The 21,116-nt window shown below is 43.3% G+C and overlaps 1 protein-coding gene across 4 annotated transcripts in view; it reads right to left on the bottom strand.

The window, feature by feature from the left end:
• Positions 1–21,116, bottom strand: part of si:dkey-220o5.5 (actin filament-associated protein 1-like 2) — a 135,105-nt gene that overhangs the window by 15,931 nt on the left and 98,058 nt on the right. For all 4 annotated transcript variants that reach the window (XR_006838491.1, XR_006838492.1, XM_046346562.1 and 1 more), the window contains exons 10-12: positions 2,614–2,825; positions 547–656; positions 211–331 (exon numbers count right to left, since the gene is read on the bottom strand). Coding sequence is in view for 2 of the 4 variants with exons in the window: in XM_046346562.1 (XP_046202518.1) it covers positions 211–331; positions 547–656; positions 2,614–2,825 (443 nt within the window). In the remaining 2 variants the exon portion in view is untranslated. The remainder of the gene's footprint in view (positions 1–210; positions 332–546; positions 657–2,613; positions 2,826–21,116) is intronic.

Here is a 21,116-nt window from a genome sequence, read left to right on the forward strand (position 1 = left end):
AAAGGCAATTTCCCAGACATTTGTGGAGATCGCTTTCATGAAATCAAGATTCAAGCATAAAGCACCTTTAAAAGTTAATTAACCTGCATTGGTTTGAATCCCAATCTCACAGAACCCAGGTGAAGAGAACGGTAGCAAAGGAGTTAAGTCAGAACAAAAAAATGTCCCTATACAACATATTACCCCCCCCACCCCGAGAATGGGCCGTACCATGTGCTCCAGTATGGCCGTGTTGGAGTAGATGGGTTGTGAGCGGCCGCTTCCACTGTGCTGGTGAAAGGGGTCATCTATGTACATGTTTGAGGTTGGGAACCTTTGCTCCTTCAAACCACTGATGGTTGGGGGAAAAAATGTAAAAACATTGTTCTAGGTCCGTATGTATCAAGTGTCTCAGAATAGGAGTGTTGATTTAGGATCAGTTTAGCTTTTTAGATCACAATTAATAAGATTAAATGGACCGGGGAGAGCTGATCCTAGATCAGCACTCCTACTCTGTTTTGTAGATCCAAACCAAGGGATCTAGTGATCATCAAAAACATTTATTACCTGAGGGCTCCAGCAGGCTTTGAGTCATATAGAGAGTCAGCCTGATCCTGGCTTACACTCCCGTCATGTAGGAGCTGCAACCACTGCTCTTTCTCATCTGCACAGCTGGCCTGGACAGAGACATGGACGAACACAGAAAGAGAGGGATAGAGAGAAAGAAGACGGAGAAGGGGCGTTTCAACAACACACAATGCTCTATTCCAGGAATTAATTGGTGAATTTTGAATTTTGATTTTGGAGTTTTGACTTGTTTTATATTGAATATAAACCTGTGGGAAATAACTTGATCACCTTTGGTAGTCATCGCATAATAACAAGCTTTTCTTTAAAGTTTTTGAAGTGTGAAATATCTTTCCACTATGATCTATATTAACTATAGTGATGTAAATGAATCGGCAGGTAGCCTAGCGGTTAAGAGTGTTGGGCCAATAACCGAAAGGTTGCTAGTTTGAATCCCTGAGCTGACTAGGTGAAACGTGTTGATTTGCCCTTGAGCAAGGCACAACCCTAATTTCTCCTGTTTCAACATACCCTAATTTCTCCTGTTTCAACACACCCAAATCTGCCGTTCGAAAATTGATTTTGTCCCCCCCAAGCTAAACGTCACGACACAACCAATTATATTAATTTGGGGACTGGTCGAAAAGCATTAAACATTTATGGCAATTTAGCTAGCTAGCGTGCAGTTGCTAGCTAATTTATCCTATTTAGCTAGCTTGCTGTTGCTAGCTAATTTGTCCTGGGATATAAACATTAGGTTGTTATTTTACCTGAAATGCACAAGGTCCTCTACAATGACAATTAATCCACACATAAAATGGTCAACCAAATTGTTTCTAGTCATCTCTCCTCCTTCCAGGCTTTTTCTTCTTTGGACTTTATATGGCGATTGGCATCTAACTTTCATAGTTACCACTATGACCGACCAAACTCAGTTCATCTTTCAATCACCCATGTGGGTATAACCAATGAGAAGATGGCAAGTGAGTATTTGCTCCTATAATCCAATGAGGAGATGGGAGAGGCAGGACTTGCACCGCGTTCAGTGTCACATATAGAAATTACGTATATTTTAGCGCTTGGCAATGCAGACGCTCATTGGCACGCGAGAGCAGTGTGGGTGCAATAATTGAATAACATGTATGTTTAAATTTATTTTGCATGCGTGCAATGTGAACGGTGTGGTCAGCATGTAAGTCGCTCTGGCCAAAATGATGACCAGATCGGACACGTCACGTGCGTGAGCGTTGCAAAATAAATGTAGAAATCCATGTTATTCAAATATTGCACCCACACTGCTCGCGCGCGCTAACGAGCATCTGCGACACCAAGGGCTAAAATCGAACTTCTTTCTATTTCTGACGTAGGTCGTGCTGAAATTCCTGCCTCTCCCTTCTCCTCATTGGTTTATAGAAGCAGGTACCCACGTGCCATCTTCTCATTGGTTTTACCCACGTGGGTGATTAAAAGACAAACTGTTTTGCCCGGTAGTCGTGGTAATACTATGAAAGTTTAGATGCTGATCACCATATAAGTTCAAAGATGAAGGAAGGAAGAGAGATGACTAGAAATGATTCGGTTGGCCATTTTATGTGTGGATTAATTGTCATTGTAGAGGACCTTGTGCATTTCAGGTAAAATAACACAAATTACCTAGCAACAGCAAGCTAGCTAAATTGGACAAATTAGCTAGCAAGTGCAAGCTAACTAGCTAAATTGCCATACATGTTTATTGCTTTTCGACCTGTCCCCAAATAAATGTCATTGGTTCAGAGTTTGTTTTGATATTTTAACCTGCATGTCGTGATCGCGTTTGGTGTAAGTGGACAAAATTAATTTATGCACGATAGCACACGATGGCGCACGTGCGCATCCGGTTTAGGGTTCCGTGTAAGAGCATCTGCTAAATTACTATAAAATAAATATAATAAAGTCATAGTGATCAATGAACTATTCCTGACCCCGTTATTTCTGCATACAGTCTAGTCTGTCTATATCCTTACCAGGGAGAAAGGGTGATGTTGATCTGTCTGTACCTAGGGGGGACTTCACCCCCGGAGCCCTTACCTCCAGTACTGCCACCTGGTCTCCGTGTTGAACCACAGTGATGCGGTAGGCATGAGGTGTGTCGGGGCCAGGTCGAACCTGGCAGCCTTTCAGCTGCACCGTGTACTGAGGGCACTCTTCACAGCCCTCGTCTCGGAACATTTTCAGCACCCCGCCCTGTACCTGGCACAACAGGCTCTGCCACTGGCAGTTCATCAGCACATTCAGGAACCCTGCAGCCCAAACAGGAATGGGGTCAAAGGTCACGAGAGTCTTGAGATCGTGCCAGACCAGGCTATCATCTAACTATTATGGTCAGGACTGTCTGGCACTAACGCCTATGGTCAGAACTGTCTGGCACTAATGCCTATGGTCAGGACTGTCTGGCACTAACGCCTATGGTCAGGAGTTAGCAAGACAGCACAAACAGATCCAGCGCAGGCTACCAGACAGAGGGCGGAAAAAGAACACATGACAACAGAAATAAACTGTTTGGTGGAAAATTTCAACCTGGTCTGAGGTCAAACTCTTACACACAGATGACAATATCATGAAGAGGTAGCTATGCATGTATGTGGTGTGACTTCCATCACCTTCTCTATCCCCAGTTATCTAATTGTACAATCAAGGCTACAAACAAGCTGGGCAGGGCCTATGGCTGTGTCTGAAATGGCTCCACATTCCTTATAGAGTCCCCTACTTGTCACACTGGTATAAAGGATTTGGAGACAGGCGCAGGAATACATAACAGGGGTTTTAATACACCCAAAACAAACACGTATACAGACCACTGGGATGTACCCAAACAAAAGAGCGAGGTAAACCTCATAGAATGACACGAGACCATTAATACACAAATGATGCAGCACAAAAGCTGATACAACTCACACGACCAACAGAAATGGGAAAAATAATTGACAATACAAGGGTGAACAAAAGGCACACTTATACAATTACTAATCAGGGGAGAATGGGTAACAGGTGTGCGTAATCAAACAGTTCAGTGACACCTAGAGGGCAGTGGCATAGATCTCCGGAACTAGTGCACAGAATGAGCAGCAGTACCGGGGGGATCTGTGACACTACTGTTGACCAGGGCCCATGGGGCTCTGTTCAAAAGTAGTGCACTATGTAGATAATAGAGTGTCACTTCAGACATAACCTATCCTCCAACTGCTCTTAAACGCTAGTAAAACCAAATGCATGCTTTTCAACCGATCGCTGCCTGCACCCGCATGCCCGACTAGCATCACCACCCTGGATGGTTCCGACCTTGAATATGTGGACATCTATAAGTACATAGGTGTCTGGCTAGACTGCAAACTCTCCTTCCAGACTCATATCAAACATCTCCAAACGTAAATCAAATCAAGAGTCGGCTTTATATTCCGCAACAAAGCCTCCTTCACTCACGCCGCCAAGCTTACCCTAGTAAAACTGACTACCCTACCAATCCTCGACTTCGGCGATGTCATCTACAAAATGTCTTCCAACACTCTACTCAGCAAACTGGATGCAGTTTATCACAGTGCCATCCGTTTTGTCACTAAAGCACCTTATACCACCCACCACTGCGACTTGTATGCTCCAGTCGGCTGGCCCTCGCTACATATTTGTCGCCAGACCCAGTGGCTCCAGGTCATCTACAAGTCCATGCTAGGTAAAGCTCTGCCTTATCTCAGTTCACTGGTCACGATGGCAACACCCATCCGTAGCACGCGCTCCAGCAGGTGTATCTCACTGATCATCCCTAAAGCCAACACCTAATTTGGCCGCCTTTCGTTCCAGTACTCTGCTGCCTGTGACTGGAACGAATTGCAAAAATCGCTGAAGTTGGAGACTTTCATCTCCCTCACCAACTTCAAACATCAGCTATCTGAGCAGCTAACCGATCGCTGCAGCTGTACATAGTCTATTGGTAAATAGCCCACCCATTTTTACCTACCTCATCCCCATACTGTTTTTATTTATTTACTTTTCTGCTCTTTTGCACACCAGTATCTCTACCTGCACATGACCATCTGATCATTTATCACTCCAGTGTTAATCTGCAAAATTTTAATTATTCGCCTACCTTCTCATGCCTTTTGCACACAATGTATATAGACTCCCTTTTTTTCCTACTGTGTTATTGACTTGTTAATTGTTTACTCCATGTGTAACTCTGTGTTGTCTGTTCACACTGCTATGCTTTATCTTGGCCAGGTCGCAGTTGCAAATGAGAACTTGTTCTCAACTAGCCTATCTGGTTAAATAAAGGTGAAAATAATAAAAAAAAAAAAAAAAAAAAAGTAATGTGTGCGCTGAGATTGAGTGTTTTAAGGGAGTGAGTGTTTTAATAAATAAACATAACGTAATACAAAACAAGACAACACACAGATATGACACTGCAACAGAAACAATGACGCCTGGGGAAGAAACCAAAGGGAGTGACATATATCAGAGTCCAGGTGTGTGATGACGCGCAGGTGCGTGTAATGATGGTGACAGGTGTGCGACATAACGAGCAGCCTGGTGACCTCGAGGCCGGAGAGGGAGCACACGTGACACCTATATCTAAAACCACCAAATTTGTACCCCGCAAAAACAGCAACAAAAAATAGAATAATATAATTAAATATAATGTTGGCCTGGCACAGTTCATGGAGTTTGCTAACCTGTTGAGGACACCTCCAGACTCTAATGGTGCAAAAGGTGACAATCCAATTCCCCAGGAATCCCCTGTTCACAATGAGCCAGTATTCAACCAACAACGTGCCTGTTATGACTTAAAGCTAGACCAAACAAGGTTAACAATACCACACTTCACCACAGCAATGACGTGCGGTAAGGTCTGAAACCGGGTAGGCACTTTTGGTATTTATCGGTGTCATGCCGTTGGCTTGGGGGTAGGTTTATGACAGTCATAAATACCTTTTCCCCCCTTTTTCCTCTCTCTACCCTACTGATGTTACATTTGCAAAACCGTTGGTTAACATAGAGATTCTGGGAACCTCAGAAGTTGGGGGGAAATGAACTATATTCTGGTAATCCGACCAATTGAACATATGCGGTGGTACTTAATGAATATGATGTCAGTTCGGGTTGTCATCTGAGACATTCTCATCAATGATAATATGACAAACTCTACAGTGGAAAGTCTACACATCAGAGTTATCGGATTCATATGGAATTGTTGTTCAATTTCAATGTTTGAAATTCTTAATTATTCATGATGGGATGAAATGTGATTTTAGCTTCTAAAATGTGAGATTTGGGTTTTCATAAGATAGGACTCTGCTCAATCAGTGGACCGCCCCTGTGAAGGGACATGGGCTATACAACTTTTCAAATCCGCCCTCCTCTCCCTTCCTATATAAGCCCTTGACGACAATATAACCTCCTGTTCCGAGGACGACGGTCCGATGTCAGAATGGTTCAGATAATGACTACAGAACAAAGCCAACATCAGCATGAGCCTTGGTTGCGAATGGTATGAACTTTGAACTCTTATTCACTACAGAAGTGATACCTCCTAGCCAACCCCTTTTCTTTTGTGTAACAAGCTGTCATATTTGTTCCGCCTGCTAGGGACGTTTTCATTTATAACGTAATTTGTAATCAAGTTATGATTTAATTATGTGTATGTGTAATTCTGTGTGATTAGTTAGGTATTTAGTAAATAAATAATTAAACCCAATTTTGAATTGCTGATTCAACTTGCTAGCCAGGGTTCGTGCAGATAACTAAGAATTTACAACTTTCAGATGAGACTGAATTAAGATGATGATTAATATTGACTGCTATTGATGTAAAATATTACTAGGTCTTTAAGAGGTTATTCAGAAGATAACAGCTCTATAAATTTTATTTTGTGGTGCCAGACTCTCTAGTTAATTACATTTACATGATTAGCTCAATCAGGTAATATTAATTACGGAGAAATTATTTTATAGAATAGCACGTCATATCACTTAATCCGGCATAGCCCAAGACGCGACATCGGTTTGACACGATCACAAAGATAAGCTATAAAAATAGAGTCGCATGCTCTATATATAAACTCCCAGTCATTTATTGGGTAAATCACCAACGTTTCGGGAAATCACTATGCACAGTAATGCAGAAACGCTGCAAAAACATTGGTGATTTACCCAATAAATTACTGGGAGTTTATATATAGAGTATACAACTCTTTATTTTTTATAGCTTATAGTTTATTCAACGTTAGTCAGCACCTCTACATCATATTATTTTCTCTGGGTGTGCGTCAGCTCATGTTTTTTATATGATCATAAAGATAACAAACAATCACAACCAACCATCAAACAGGAGCAAGCAGGCAGCGCAACCATTAGACACACATTCACAGGCCCTAATAGCTTGTGCCCCACACAACTGCAATGCACGAACAGGTGACTTTCAACACCACAGATAGCGACCCAGATGCCAGCGAGTAGGCCGACTTTTAGTCAGTGCTACATACGCAAAATTCCTAGTAGTCAGCGCTACCATAGGCGGCTGAGCAAACGGAGCCGCTGCATCACCACATTCAAAATAAGGGTGCAAACATATGTTTTTGCACCCTCACTTTTTTTTTACCAAAAAAGTATCATGATCCATTGGGTAATTTGACATTTTCAATTAATAGAAATGTTTTGAGCTTGTCTGTATTAAAATAGATATGTCCATTTTATAAACGTAACAATCCAAATAACTTCACAGATCTTCATTGTAAAGGGTTTAAACACTGTTTCCCATGCTTGTTCAATGAACCATAAACAATTAATGAACATGCACCTGTGGAATGGTCGTTAAGACACAAACAGCTTACAGACGGTAGGCAATTAAGGTCACAGTTATGAAACTTAGGACACTAAAGAGGCTTTTCTACTGACTCTGAAAAACACCAAAATAAAGATGCCTGCTCTTCTGCGTGAACGTGCCTTAGGCATGCTGCAAGGAGGTATGAGGACTGCAGATGTGGCCATGGCAATAAATTGCAATGTCCGTACTGTGAGACACCTAAGACAGCACTACAGGGAGACATCGGTACATCCGAACATCACATCTGCGGGACAGGTACAGGATGGCAACAACAACTGCCCTAGTTACACCAGAAACGCACAATCCCTCCATCAGTGCTCAGACTGTCCGCAATAGGCTGAGAGAGGCTGGACTGAGGGCTTGTAGGCTTATTGTAAGGAAGGTCCTCATCAGACATCACGTCAACAACGTTACCTATGGTCACAAACCCACCATTGCTGGACCAGACAGGACTGTCAAAAAGTGCTCTTCACTGACGAGTCGCGGTTTTGTCTCACCAGAGGTGATGGTCGGATTTGCGTTTATCGTCAAAGGGATCAGCGTCACACCGAGGCCAGTACTCTTGAACGGGATCGATTTGGAGGTGGAGGGTCCATCATGGCCTGGGGCGGTGTGTCACAGCATCATCGGACTGAGCTTGTTGTCATTGCAGGCAATCTCAACACTGTGCGTTACAGGGAAGACATCCTCCTCCCTCATGTGGTTCATCCTGACAATGCCACCAGCCATACTGCTCATTCTGTGCGTGATTTCCTGCAAGACAGGAATGTCAGTGTTCTGCCATGGCCAGCAACGAGCCCGGATCTCAATCCCATTGAGCACGTCTGGGACCTGTTGGAATGGAGGGTGAGGGATAGGGCCATTCCCCCAGAAATGTCCGGGAACTTGCATGTGCCTTGGTGGAAGAGTGGGGTAACATCTCACAGCCAGAACTGGCAAATCTGGTGCAGTCCATGAGGAGGAGATTACATATTATTTGAGCTGCATGCACTACGAGAACATGTTTTAACTTCACTTTACCTTTTTAAACCATGGGCATGTGACAGTAGGCTTAATATTACATGACTCAATCTGTGAATTTGTCTTCTCCCCAAGCTGTTTTAACTCCATTTTTGCCATATATCTTCCCAACATCAATCGGTTAAATCACTTACAAGAACAAACAGTCCTGGCTGAGCCCCATATGCAAGCACAACTGTGGTCACTTTTTAAAATGTATTTAACTCAAAATTAAAAAGCACAGGGTATTTGTACCTTCATAAAACAGCTCTGCTTGGTAAGTAATATTGTCCACATAAGCTATTTCTTCCCTCCTGCATGACATATGTATGCTGTTGCGACAAGTTGTAAAAATGTTCAAACATGTCAGAGGTAGGGATGGGCATGAATCTTGACGGACGTCAAAACTCGATCTTTAACCAGAGATCATAAACATTTTTGGTGAATTGTGCATAGAAAACATTTGTCATTTTTTCTTGAAGTGTTCCATAGGCCTGCATTTACCAGACAGAAGAATGAAACCAAGCCAAGCATCACGTAGTTATTTTCCCTAAATTCCCTTTCCCCTCTGTCTCACTCAATTGGGTTCTGACTGCTCCCTCTACAAAAGCATCCTGAGTGTGCACACAAGCTCCCATTAGGCCTACAGAAATACATGTCTATGAAAACATATCTAACTGATGGGATACACAAGCTACATTCCTTGCCAAATGATGACAGTTGTATCACATTCAAAATGTGTTCCAACAACGAGCTGCAGTGTTGGAATAATTGTGTCTCATCTATTTTCCCGCTTAGGCTACTTTGCTACTCAGAATCATTAAGCCTACTCACCAAACAGATGTGGTAGCTGTAATACATCCCCATGCAATGTTCAATGGGGAATTGCCCATTCAGAAAATAACAGGAGGAATAAACTGTACCGAACATGTGTATATTAAAAAGAAGAAAGATTTTTGATTGTCACCCTGACATTTTTTTATTCAACTCGTCAAATTGAGTCCCATTTCAAATGATCACTCTTTGAGAATAACTGTTCCAGGCATGAGATGAGCATCACTTCACACTGCCAACTTTTACAATTTGGAAAGATATTCTGTTCTATTTTATTTTGTTACATTAAATAGTTTTTTTTACTATAAAATAGTTGTGTCTTGACTGTGATAAGGGCTCGGGAAATAAGAGTATTGTCTGCTAAAGCAAGCGCCACTACTGAGGTTACTGCCTTTTTGAAGATTGTGTTCCACGATATAATATAACCAGTTTATATTACGGTTTCAATAAATCAATCTGAAATGGTACTTGTTTTTCTATTATACACTGCACAAAAAACCCTAACCCTAACCTTAACCCTAAAAACATGTAAAGTGTTGGTCACATGTTTCATGAGCTGAAATAAAAGAGCCCAGAAATGTTCCAAATGCACAAAAATATTATTTCTCTCAAATGTTGTGCACAAATGTGTTTACATCCCTGTTAGTGAACATTTCTCCTTTGCAAAATAATCCATCCACCTGACAGGTGTGACATATCAAGAAGCTGATAATGGGGACAGTCCCCAATTTTGGTGGCCTGTCCCCGGCTGGAGCTGTCCCCGGAAATGTCCCCGTTTTTAACTGTGCATTAACCTCTTGAAGCTAGGGGGCACTATTTTTATGTTTGGAAAAATAACATTTCCAAAGTAAACAGCCTATTTCTCAGGACCAGATGCTAGAATACAGTGGGGCAAAAAAGTATTTAGTCAGCCACCAATAGTGCAAGTTCTCCCACTTAAAAAGATGTGAGAGGCCTGTAATTTTCATCATAGGTACACTTCAACTATGACAGACACATTGAGGGAAAAAAAATCCAGAAAATCACATTGTAGGAATTTTAATGAATTTATTTGCAAATTATGGTGGAAAATAAGTATTTGGTCAATAACACAAGTTTATCTCAATACTTTGTTTATATACCCTTTGTTGGCAATGACAGAGGTCAAACGTTTTCTGTAAGTCTTCACAAGGTTTTCACACACTGTTGCTGGTATTTTGGCCCATTCCTCCATGCAGATCTCCTCTAGATCTCCTCTAGAGCAGTGATGTTTTGGGGCTGTTGCTGGGCAACGCAGACTTTCAACTCCCTCCAAAGATTTTCTATGGGGTTGAGATCTGGAGACTGGCTAGGCCACTCCAGGACCTTGAAATGCTTCTTACGAAGCCACTCCTTTGTTGCCCGGGCGGTGTGTTTGGGATCATTGTCATGCTGAAAGACACAGCCACGTTTCATCTTCAATGCCCTTGCTGATGGAAGGAGGTTTTCACTCAAAATCTCACGATACATGGCCCCATTCATTATTTCCTTTACCCGTACGATCAGTCATCCTGGTCCCTTTGCAGAAAAACATCCCCAAAGCATGATGTTTCCACCCCCATGCTTCACATTAGGTATGGTGTTCTTTGGATGCAACTCAGCATTCTTTGTCCTCCAAACACGACGAGTTGAATTTTTAACAAAAAGTTATATTTTGGTTTCATCTGACCATATGACATTCTCCCAATCTTCTTCTGGATCATCCAAATGCTCTCTAGCAAACTTCAGACGGGCCTGGACATGTACTGGTTTAAGCAGGGGACAAGTCTGGTACTGCAGGATTTGAGTCCCTGGTGGCGTAGTGTGTTACTAATGGTAGGCTTTGTTACTTTGGTCCCAGCTCTCTGCAGGTCATTCACTAGGTTCCCCCGTGTGGTTCTGGGAGTTTTGCTCACGGTTCTTGTGATCATTTTGACCCCACAGGGTGAGATCTTGCGTGGAGCCCCAGATTGAGGGAGATTATCAGTGGTCTTGTATGTCTTCCATTTCCTAATAATTGCTCCCACAGTTGATTTCTTCAAACCAAGCTGCTTACCTATTGCAGATTCAGTCTTCCCAGCCTGGTGCAGGTCTACAATTTTGTTTCTGGTGTCCTTTGACAGCTCTTTGGTCTTGGCCATAGCGGAGTTTGGAGTGTGACTGTTTGAGGCTGTGGACAGGTGTCTTTTATACTGATAACAAGTTCAAACAGGTGCCATTAAAACAGGTAAGAGTGGAGGACAGAGGAGCCTTTTAACTTCTTGGATATAGGGGGCGCTCTTTTAATTTATGGATAAAACAAACGTTCCCGTTTTAAACAAGATATTTTGTCACGAAAAGATGCTCGACTATGCATATAATTGACAGCTTTGGAAAGAAAACACTCTGACGTTTCCAAATCTGCAGAGAACTGATGCTACAGGCGAAACCAAGATGAAATTTCAAACAGGAAATGCCCCAGATTTTGAATGCGCTTTGTTCCAATGTCTCCTTATATGGCTGTGAATGCGCAAAGAATGAGCCTACACTTTCTGTCGTTTCCCCAAGTTGTCTGCAGCATTGTGACGTATTTGTAGGCATATCATTGGAAGATTGACCATAAAGAGACTACATTTACCAGGTGCTCCGGTTGGTGTCCTCCGTTGCAATTATTGCGTAATCTCCAGCTGCGTGAATTTTACCATTTGCTTCAGAGGAGAAACCAAACTGCCACGAACGACTTATCATCGAATAGATATGTGAAAAACACCTTGAGGATTGATTCTAAACGTTTGCCATGTTTCTGTCGATATTATGGAGTTAATCTGGAAAAAAGTTCGGCATTGTAATGACTGAATTTTCGGGGTTTTTTCTTAGCCAAACGTGATGAACAAAACGGAGCGATTTCTCCTACACAAATAATCTTTTTGGAAAAACTGAACATTTGCTATCTAACTGAGAGTCTCCTCATTGAAAACATCCAAAGTTCTTCAAAGGTAAATGATGTTATTTGAATGCTTTTCTTGTTTTTGTGAAAATGTTGCCTGCTGAATGCTAGCTATCAATACTCTTACACAAATGCTTGTGTAGCTATGGTTGAAAAGCATTTTTTGAAAATCTGAGATGACAGTGTTGTTAACAAAAGGCTAAGCTTGTGAGCCAATATATTTATTTCATTTCATTTGCGATTTTCATTAATAGTTAACGTTGCGTTATGGTAATGAGCTTGAGGCTATAATTACACTCCCGGATACGGGATTGCTCGACGCAACAGGTTAAAGAAGAAGTTACAGGTCTATGAGAGCCAGAAATCTTGTTTGTTTGTAGTTGACCAAATACTTATTTTCCACCATAATTTGCAAATAAATTCATTAAAAATCCTACAATGTGATTTTCTGGATTTTCTTCTCTCATTTTGCCTGTCATAGTTGAAGTGTACCTATGATGAAAACTACAGGCCCCTCTCATCTTTTTAAGTGGGAGAACTTGCACAATTGGTGGCTGACAAACTGTTTTTCCCCACTGTAATTGACATATTAGGATAGAAAACACTCTAAAGTTTCCAAAACTGTCCAAATTTGGTCTGTGAGTTAAACAGAACTGATTTTGCAGGCTAAAACCTGAGGGAAATCCAATCAGGAAGTGCCCCTGTTTTTGAAACATCTCTGTTCTTAAGCATCCCTATTGCCCATTTAAAGGGATATCAACCAGATTCCTTTTTATATGGCTTCCCTAAGGTGTCAACAGCCTTTAGACATAGTTTCAGGCTTTTATTTTGAAGAATGAGCGTGAACGACCACATTGCGTAAGTGGATAGGTGGGGGCTCTCAGAGTGAGTTGTGCGCAAAAGAGAAAGTGAAAAGCCAACTGTCCCGGTTGATATATTATCGAATAGATATTTGAACACCCTGAGGATTGATTATAAAAAACGTTTCACATTTTTCTGTGGACATTATGGATATAATTTGGAATTTTTGTCTGCGTTGTAGTGACCGCTCTTTCCGGTGGATTCCTGGGCATAACGCGCCAAACTAACGGAGGTATTTGGATATAAAAAATATCTTTATGGAACAAAAGGATCATTTGTTGTCTAACTGGGAGTCTCGTGAGTGAAAACATCCGAAGATCATCAAAGGTAAACTATTAATTTGATTGCTTTTCTGATTTTCGGGACCAAGTTACCTGATGCTAAGTGTACTTATTGTTTTGTCGAGCGATCGATAAACTTACACAAACGCTTGTATCGCTTTTGCTGTAAAGCATAATTTCAAAATCTGAGATGACAGGTGGATTAACAAAAGGCTAAGCTGTGTTTTGCAATATTGCACTTGTGATTTCATGAATATGAATACTTTCCACCTATATTATTTGACTGTGGCGCTATGCTATTCAGCGTTGCTGATGACAATTATACCGGATCCGGGATTGGTGGTTCAGAGAGGTTAAAAACAGACCGCAAAGTGAAATAATATTTTACGTGGCAAGAAAGACCGTGCAGCGGTTGATGTCTCAATCGCATTGTGCTTGTGTTGCTCGCTATAGCAGCTTCATTCACACTCTTCTTCTTCTACTAACTACTTGCTTGCGCTAGTTTTAGAGAAAGCTGCTGTGGAAAACACATCCAGAAGCTAGCAAGTGTCAAGTGAAACCACAACATCACCACAAATGTCTTTTCTAGCCAGGTAAGTTACAATCGTTTGAGACACTAGCTACAGTAGTGATGTATATAATGTCACAATGTATTATATAGATAGATGATCTGCACTATAAGGTTTTAAATAGGCTATGCTAGCTAACGTTAGCTATATAGACTAGGTTAGCTAGCTACTGTGATGGTAGCTAGGTTATAAAACATTCACATGTAAACATGCAGCGGACGGGCTATTTTGAAAATATGATTATATTAAACTAATGCGATATATGAGAATATTTATTTGTAGATTACAATTTTAATAGTGTGAAAATGTATTTTGAAATTTTTATGGATTACATTTACATTACATTTAAGTCATTTAGCAGACGCTCTTATCCAGAGCGACTTACAAATTGGTGCATTCACCTTATGACATAAGATTACATCGACATAATGTTTTCTGTTAGAGAGTGGAAAGGAAGGAGAGGATGAAGACTGGATAGGAAGAACTGTGAAGGAGATATTTTCATTAGATTTATATGAATTTTTATATAACCTTTATTTAACAAGGCAAGTCAGATAGAGGAAGAAATGTAAAGATATGATTACAGAGCCAATTTATTATTCCAAACAATGTTTTTGAGAGAAAATACAAAAATGAGGCAACCAATGGGAATCTGTTAACCAAAGTATTTTATCTAATAGTGTACTATTTATTATTAAAGATTGGAGAGGAAGGAGAAGAATTAAAGGGAGTAAAAAGAGTGAAGCGATTAGAGTGTTGAAGAGTGAGGTGGAAAGGTAAAGAGAAAGAAATTAAGAAAGAGAAGGAAGACGAGTGAAGAAAAGAGGAGAAAGATTTGAGGAGAAGAAAAAGTTAAGAGTGTATGGAGAGTGACTCAAGGAGAGTGAAGAAGAGCAGATGGAGGAGGTACAATGGCTCTTTCCAAGAAACGGAGATGACATTTTAAAGGCAACATGATGAGAGAATTTTCATTTATACACTCAGGTCAAAACAATAGAATGGTTCACTGCACCCTTTGAAATTCCCCTTTTCAATTGGCAGCGGGGGAGGAACGACAGTGGTAGAACATCAACAGACGAAAAAGTATAAAGCCTCTCTGATTGCCCGTGTTAGTATGCCCTCTGTCACCACAATCTTCAAGGTAGAGCCTTTCCAAGAAGAATATGATTTAGCTGTGCAGGAGGGTGTCTTTGCATACCACACTATGCGACACAATCATAGTTACAGATCTATGGATAGCAGAGCACAACTCACACGGAAGCTTTATGAGCCAAAGTCTACATGTGCTAGGACAAAATGTGAAACAAACTGATTGATTTTGTTGAATTGAAAGGAGAAACAGCAGAGGAAATTGCAGCTGAGGTCCTGGTGGTCATCCAAAATTTTTACCTGGAAAACAAAGTCGTGGCATTCTCTGCCGATAACACAAATACCAACTTTGGAGGACTGAATAGGCTGGGGAGGGTCAATGTCCATACCAAAGTTAAAAATGCTCTGCAGCGGGAGGTGATTGTCTTAGGTAGTCCTGCCCACAGCATTCATAACACGGCCAGAACAGCTTTGGATATGATTCCCCTTGATGTTGAGTACCTGCTCACAAAGATATTTTCAGATTTTCATATTTTTACCGTCAGAGTAGAAAGACTGAAGAGCTTTTGTGAGTTTGTTGGCCAGGAGTCCCATAACATTTTAGGACACAGCAATGTTCACTGGCTGTCCATGCTCCCTGCTCTAGAAAGAGTACTGAAAATGTACGTGCCATTTAAATCCTTTTTTCTTTCTGAAGACAAAAGCCCTGTTGTCCAGCGAACAATGTTCGAAGATCCACTGACTGAACTTTGGCTGGCCTTTGTCCATGAAAACCTGACCGTATTCAGTGACACGATCAAGATGCTTGAAGGCCAGGACCACTGTGCGGTGGAGTCAGCTGCAATTCTGGGAAACGTTGAGGCAAAATTTACTGCAAGACGTGATGACAACTTCATTTCAGTTTTGGTCAGAGGACTTCTCAAAGAGCTAGAGGAAAATGGAAAGAGAGCTTTCTGAAAACATCCCAATCATTCTTCACTACGGCTGTGAAATTACTTGCAAGAATGGGGAAAGCACACAGATAATCTATAAGATTTACATTGTCTCCTTTAAAAAGGAAACCTCAGTGTGAAGAGATCCAGAAGGCAGCAGCCACACTGCAGAAAAAATGCTCCAATGTGACCATCAATGAGGATGCATTGTTTGATGAGGTTACTGGCCTGCAAGAGTTCCTAAAGGGGGGGATCGCTTGAGGAATGGAAAACATCTGAGACACCGCTTAGTCAAAGATGGGGCAGGGTGGTTACCCACTTCAAAGAGAATGACATCCCACACACTAACCTGGCTAGATTAGCGTATGTTGTCATGTGCTTACCTGGAAGTAAGGCACCAGTCCAGAGAGTGTTCTCCCAAATGAATGATATATGGACAGCAGCAAGAAATAGGTTCACTGTTCCTACCATCAAGGCCATGCTTGTTGTGAAGACAAACTTCAATCTCCCCTGCCAGGAGTTCATGGAGAAGCTGGCCAAAGACAGAGCAATCCTGAAGAAAATACATTCTTCTGAGAAATATACAGATTAGGTTGGTATAAATTTATTATATAGTTACCAATCTCATCATCATCTTATTGTCATGCAGGTAAAAGAGGACCCAAAAGCGACTTAACAGAAACAGAGTTTAATAATGTTCAAAACGGAATAACTGACATCCTCTAGATTTGTAGAGGGGAAAACAACTGGAGAAGCGGCCACAGACTGCAGGTCGCTTCGGGTAGGCGCAGGCCGTAGTCGACTGAGACACCTGCTCACACGCAGCGTCTGATGAAGGCACAAAACACGACAGAACAGGGTGATACACAATCACGGCAAAAAAACACGACAGGACAGGGCGAAACGCAATCACAGCATGGAATATACAATATAAGGAACCGACGGAACAGGAACGGATTACAAAGGAATAAATAGGGAATCTAATCAGGGGAAAGGATCGGGAACAGGTGTGGGAAGACTAAATGATGATTAGGGGAATAGGAACAGCTGGGAGCAGGAACGGAACGACAGAGAGAAGAGAGAGCGAGAGAGTGAGAGAGGGAGGGGGAGAGAGAGGGATAGAACCAAACAAGACCAGCAGAGGGAAACGAATAGCATGGGGAGCACAGGGACAAGACATGACAATAAATGACAAACATGACAGTACCCCCCCACTCACCGAGCGCCTCCTGGCGCACTCGAGGAGGAACACTGGCAGCAACGGAGGAAATCATAGATCAAACGGTCCAGCACGTCCCGAGAAAGAACCCCACTCCTCTCCTCAGGACCGTAACGAAAAACGATAAAAAGGGAAACTAGGGTACTACTCTAAAAAAAAAATGAGAACTAGGGACAGACTGAGACACAGCAAGGGCAGGGACAAGAACAGGAGAGATGCGATGGCAGGGAACAGACTGAGACCCAGCAAGACCAGGAGCAGAAGCAGAAAAAAAATTACCAGACTTCTTCTGCGCGCAGTCTGAACACGCAGCCACGAAACGGCGCGTGTCACGCTCCTGAGTCGGCCACCAAAAGCGCTGGCGAATAGACGCAAGAGTGCCTCGAACACCGGGATGACCAGCTAACTTGGCAGAGTGAGCCCACTGAAGAACAGCCAGACGAGTGGAAACAGGAACGAAAAGGAGGTTACTAGGACAAGCGCGCGGCGACGCAGTGTGCGTGAGTGCTTGCTTAACCTGTCTTTCAATTCCCCAGACTGTCAACCCGACAACACGCCCATAAGGAAGAATCCCCTCGAGATCAGTAGAAGCCACAGAAGAACTAAACAGACGGGATAAGGCATCAGGCTTGGTGTTCTTGCTACCCGGACGGTAAGAAATCACAAACTCGAAACGAGCGAAAAACAACGCCCAACGAGCTTGACGGGCATTAAGTCGTTTGGCAGAACGGATGTACTCAAGGTTCTTATGGTCTGTCCAAACGACAAAAGGAACGGTCGCCCCCTCCAACCACTGTCGCCATTCGCCTAGGGCTAAGCGGATGGCGAGCAGTTCACGGTTACCCACATCATAGTTGCGCTCAGATGGCGACAGGCGATGAGAAAAATAAGCGCAAGGATGAACCTTATCGTCAGACTGGAAGCGCTGGGATAGAATGGCTCCCACGCCTACCTCTGAAGCGTCAACCTCGACAATAAATTGTCTAGTGACGTCAGGAGTAACGAGGATAGGAGCGGACGTAAAACGTTCTTTTAGAAGATCAAAAGCTCCCTGGGCGGAACCGGACCACTTAAAACACGTCTTGACAGAAGTAAGAGCTGTGAGAGGGGCAGCAACTTGACCGAAATTACGAATGAAACGCCGATAGAAATTAGCGAAACCTAAAAAGCGCTGCAACTCGACACGTGACCTTGGAACGGGCCAATCACTGACAGCTTGGACCTTAGCGGAATCCATCTGAATGCCTTCAGCGGAAATAACGGAACCGAGAAAAGTAACGGAGGAGACATGAAAAGAGCACTTCTCAGCCTTTACGTAGAGACAATTCTCTAAAAGGCGCTGTAGAACACGTCGAACGTGCTGAACATGAATCTCGAGTGACGGAGAAAAAATCAGGATATCGTCAAGATAGACAAAAACAAAAATGTTCAGCATGTCTCTCAGAACATCATTAACTAATGCCTGAAAAACAGCTGGCGCATTGGCGAGACCGAACGGCAGAACCCGGTACTCAAAATGCCCTAACGGAGTGTTAAACGCCGTTTTCCACTCGTCCCCCTCTCTGATGCGCACGAGATGGTAAGCGTTACGAAGGTCCAACTTAGTAAAGCACCTGGCTCCCTGCAGAATCTCGAAGGCTGATGACATAAGGGGGAAGCGGATAACGATTCTTAACCGTTATGTCATTCAGCCCTCGATAATCCACGCAGGGGCGCAGAGTACCGTCCTTCTTCTTAACAAAAAGAACCCCGCCCCGGCCGGAGAAGAAGAAGGCACTATGGTACCGGCGTCAAGAGACACAGACAAATAATCCTCGAGAGCCTTACGTTCGGGAGCCGACAGAGAGTATAGTCTACCTCGAGGAGGCGTGGTCCCTGGAAGGAGATCAATACTACAATCATACGACCGGTGAGGAGGAAGGGAGTTGGCTCGGGACCGACTGAAGACCGTGCGCAGATCATGATATTCCTCCGGCACTCCTGTCAAATCGCCAGGTTCCTCCTGAGAAGTAGGGAGAGAAGAAACGGGAGGGATGGCAGACATTAAACACTTCACATGACAAGAAACGTTCCAGGATAGGATAGAATTACTAGACCAATTAATAGAAGGATTATGACATACTAGCCAGGGATGACCCAAAACAACAGGTGTAAACGGTGAACGGAAAATCAAAAAAGAAATAGTCTCACTGTGGTTACCAGATACTGTGAGAGTTAAAGGTAGTGTCTCAAATTTGATACTGGGAAGATGACTACCATCTAAGGCAAACATGGGCGTAGGCTTGTCTAACGGTCTGAAAGGAATGTTATGTTTTCAACCCATGCTTCGTCCATGAAACAACCCTCAGCCCCAGAGTCAATCAAGGCACTGCATGTAGCACCCGAACCGGTCCAGCGTAGATGGACCGACATAGTAGTACAAGATCTAGATGAAGAGGACTGAGTAGTAGCGCTCACCAGTAGCCCTCAGCTTACTGATGGGCTCTGGCCTCTTACTGGACATGAATTAACAAAATGTCCAGCAACTCCGCAATAGAGGCACAGGCGGTTGGTGATCCTCCGTTCCCTCTCCTTATTCGAGATGCGAATCCCTCCCAGCTGCATGGGCTCAGTCTCAAAGCCAGAGGAGGGAGATGGTTGCGATGCGGAGCAGGGAAACACCGTTGATGCGAGCTCTCTTCCACGAGCCCGGTGACGAAGATCTACCCGTCGTTCTATGCGGATGGCGAGAGCAATCAAAGAGTCCACATCTGAAGGAACCTCCCGGGAGAGAATCTCATCCTTAACCGCTGCGTGGAGTCCCTCCAGAAAACGAGCGAGCAGCGCCGGCTCTGTTCCACTCACTAGAGGCAGCAAGAGTGCGAAACTCAATGGAATAATCCGTTATGGACCGTTCACCTTGGCATAAGGAAGCCAGGGCCCTAGAAGCCTCCTCACCAAAAACTGAACGGTCAAAAACCCGAATCATCTCCTCTTTAAAGTTCTGGAATCTGTTAGAGCAATCAGCCCTTGCCTCCCAGATAGCTGTGCCCCATTCTCGAGCCCGGCCAGTAAGGAGTGAAATGACGTAAGCAACCCGAGCTCTCTCTCTAGAGTATGTGGGGGTTGGAGAGAGAACACAATCTCACACTGCGTGAGAAAGGAGCGGCACTCAGTGGGCTGCCCGGAGTAGCAAGGTGGGTTATTAACCCTGGGTTCTGGAGGCTCGGCAGGCCAGGGAGTAACAGGTGGCACGAGACGTAGACTCTGGAACTGTCCAGAGAGGTCGGAAACCTGAGCGGCCAGGTTCTCCACGGCATGGCGAGCAGCAGACAATTCCTGCTCGTGTCTGCCGAGCATGGCTCCTTGGAACTCGACGGCAGTGTAACGAGCGTCTGAAGTCGCTGGGTCCATTCCTTGGTCGGTTCCTTCTGTCATGCAGGTAAAAGAGGACCCAAAAGCGACTTAACAGAAACAGAGTTTAATAATGTTCAAAACGGAATAACTGACATCCTCTAGATTTGTAGAGGGGAAAACAACTGGAGAAGCGGCCACAGACTGCAGGTCGCTTCGGGTAGGCGCAGGCCGTAGTCGACTGAGACACCTGCTCACACGCAGCGTCTGATGAAGGCACAAAACACGACAGAACAGGGTGATACACAATCACGGCAAAAAACACGACAGGACAGGGCGAAACGCAATCACAGCATGGAATATACAATATAAGGAACCGACGGAACAGGAACGGATTACAAAGGAATAAATAGGGAATCTAATCAGGGGAAAGGATCGGGAACAGGTGTGGGAAGACTAAATGATGATTAGGGGAATAGGAACAGCTGGGAGCAGGAACGGAACGACAGAGAGAAGAGAGAGCGAGAGAGTGAGAGAGGGAGGGGGAGAGAGAGGGATAGAACCAAACAAGACCAGCAGAGGGAAACGAATAGCATGGGGAGCACAGGGACAAGACATGACAATAAATGACAAACATGACACTTATTTCTTTATTATTTTGTAAATTATTTCACATAT

Source organism: Oncorhynchus gorbuscha, linkage group LG04 (assembly GCF_021184085.1).
Source record: "Oncorhynchus gorbuscha isolate QuinsamMale2020 ecotype Even-year linkage group LG04, OgorEven_v1.0, whole genome shotgun sequence".
NCBI lineage: Eukaryota > Metazoa > Chordata > Actinopteri > Salmoniformes > Salmonidae > Oncorhynchus > Oncorhynchus gorbuscha.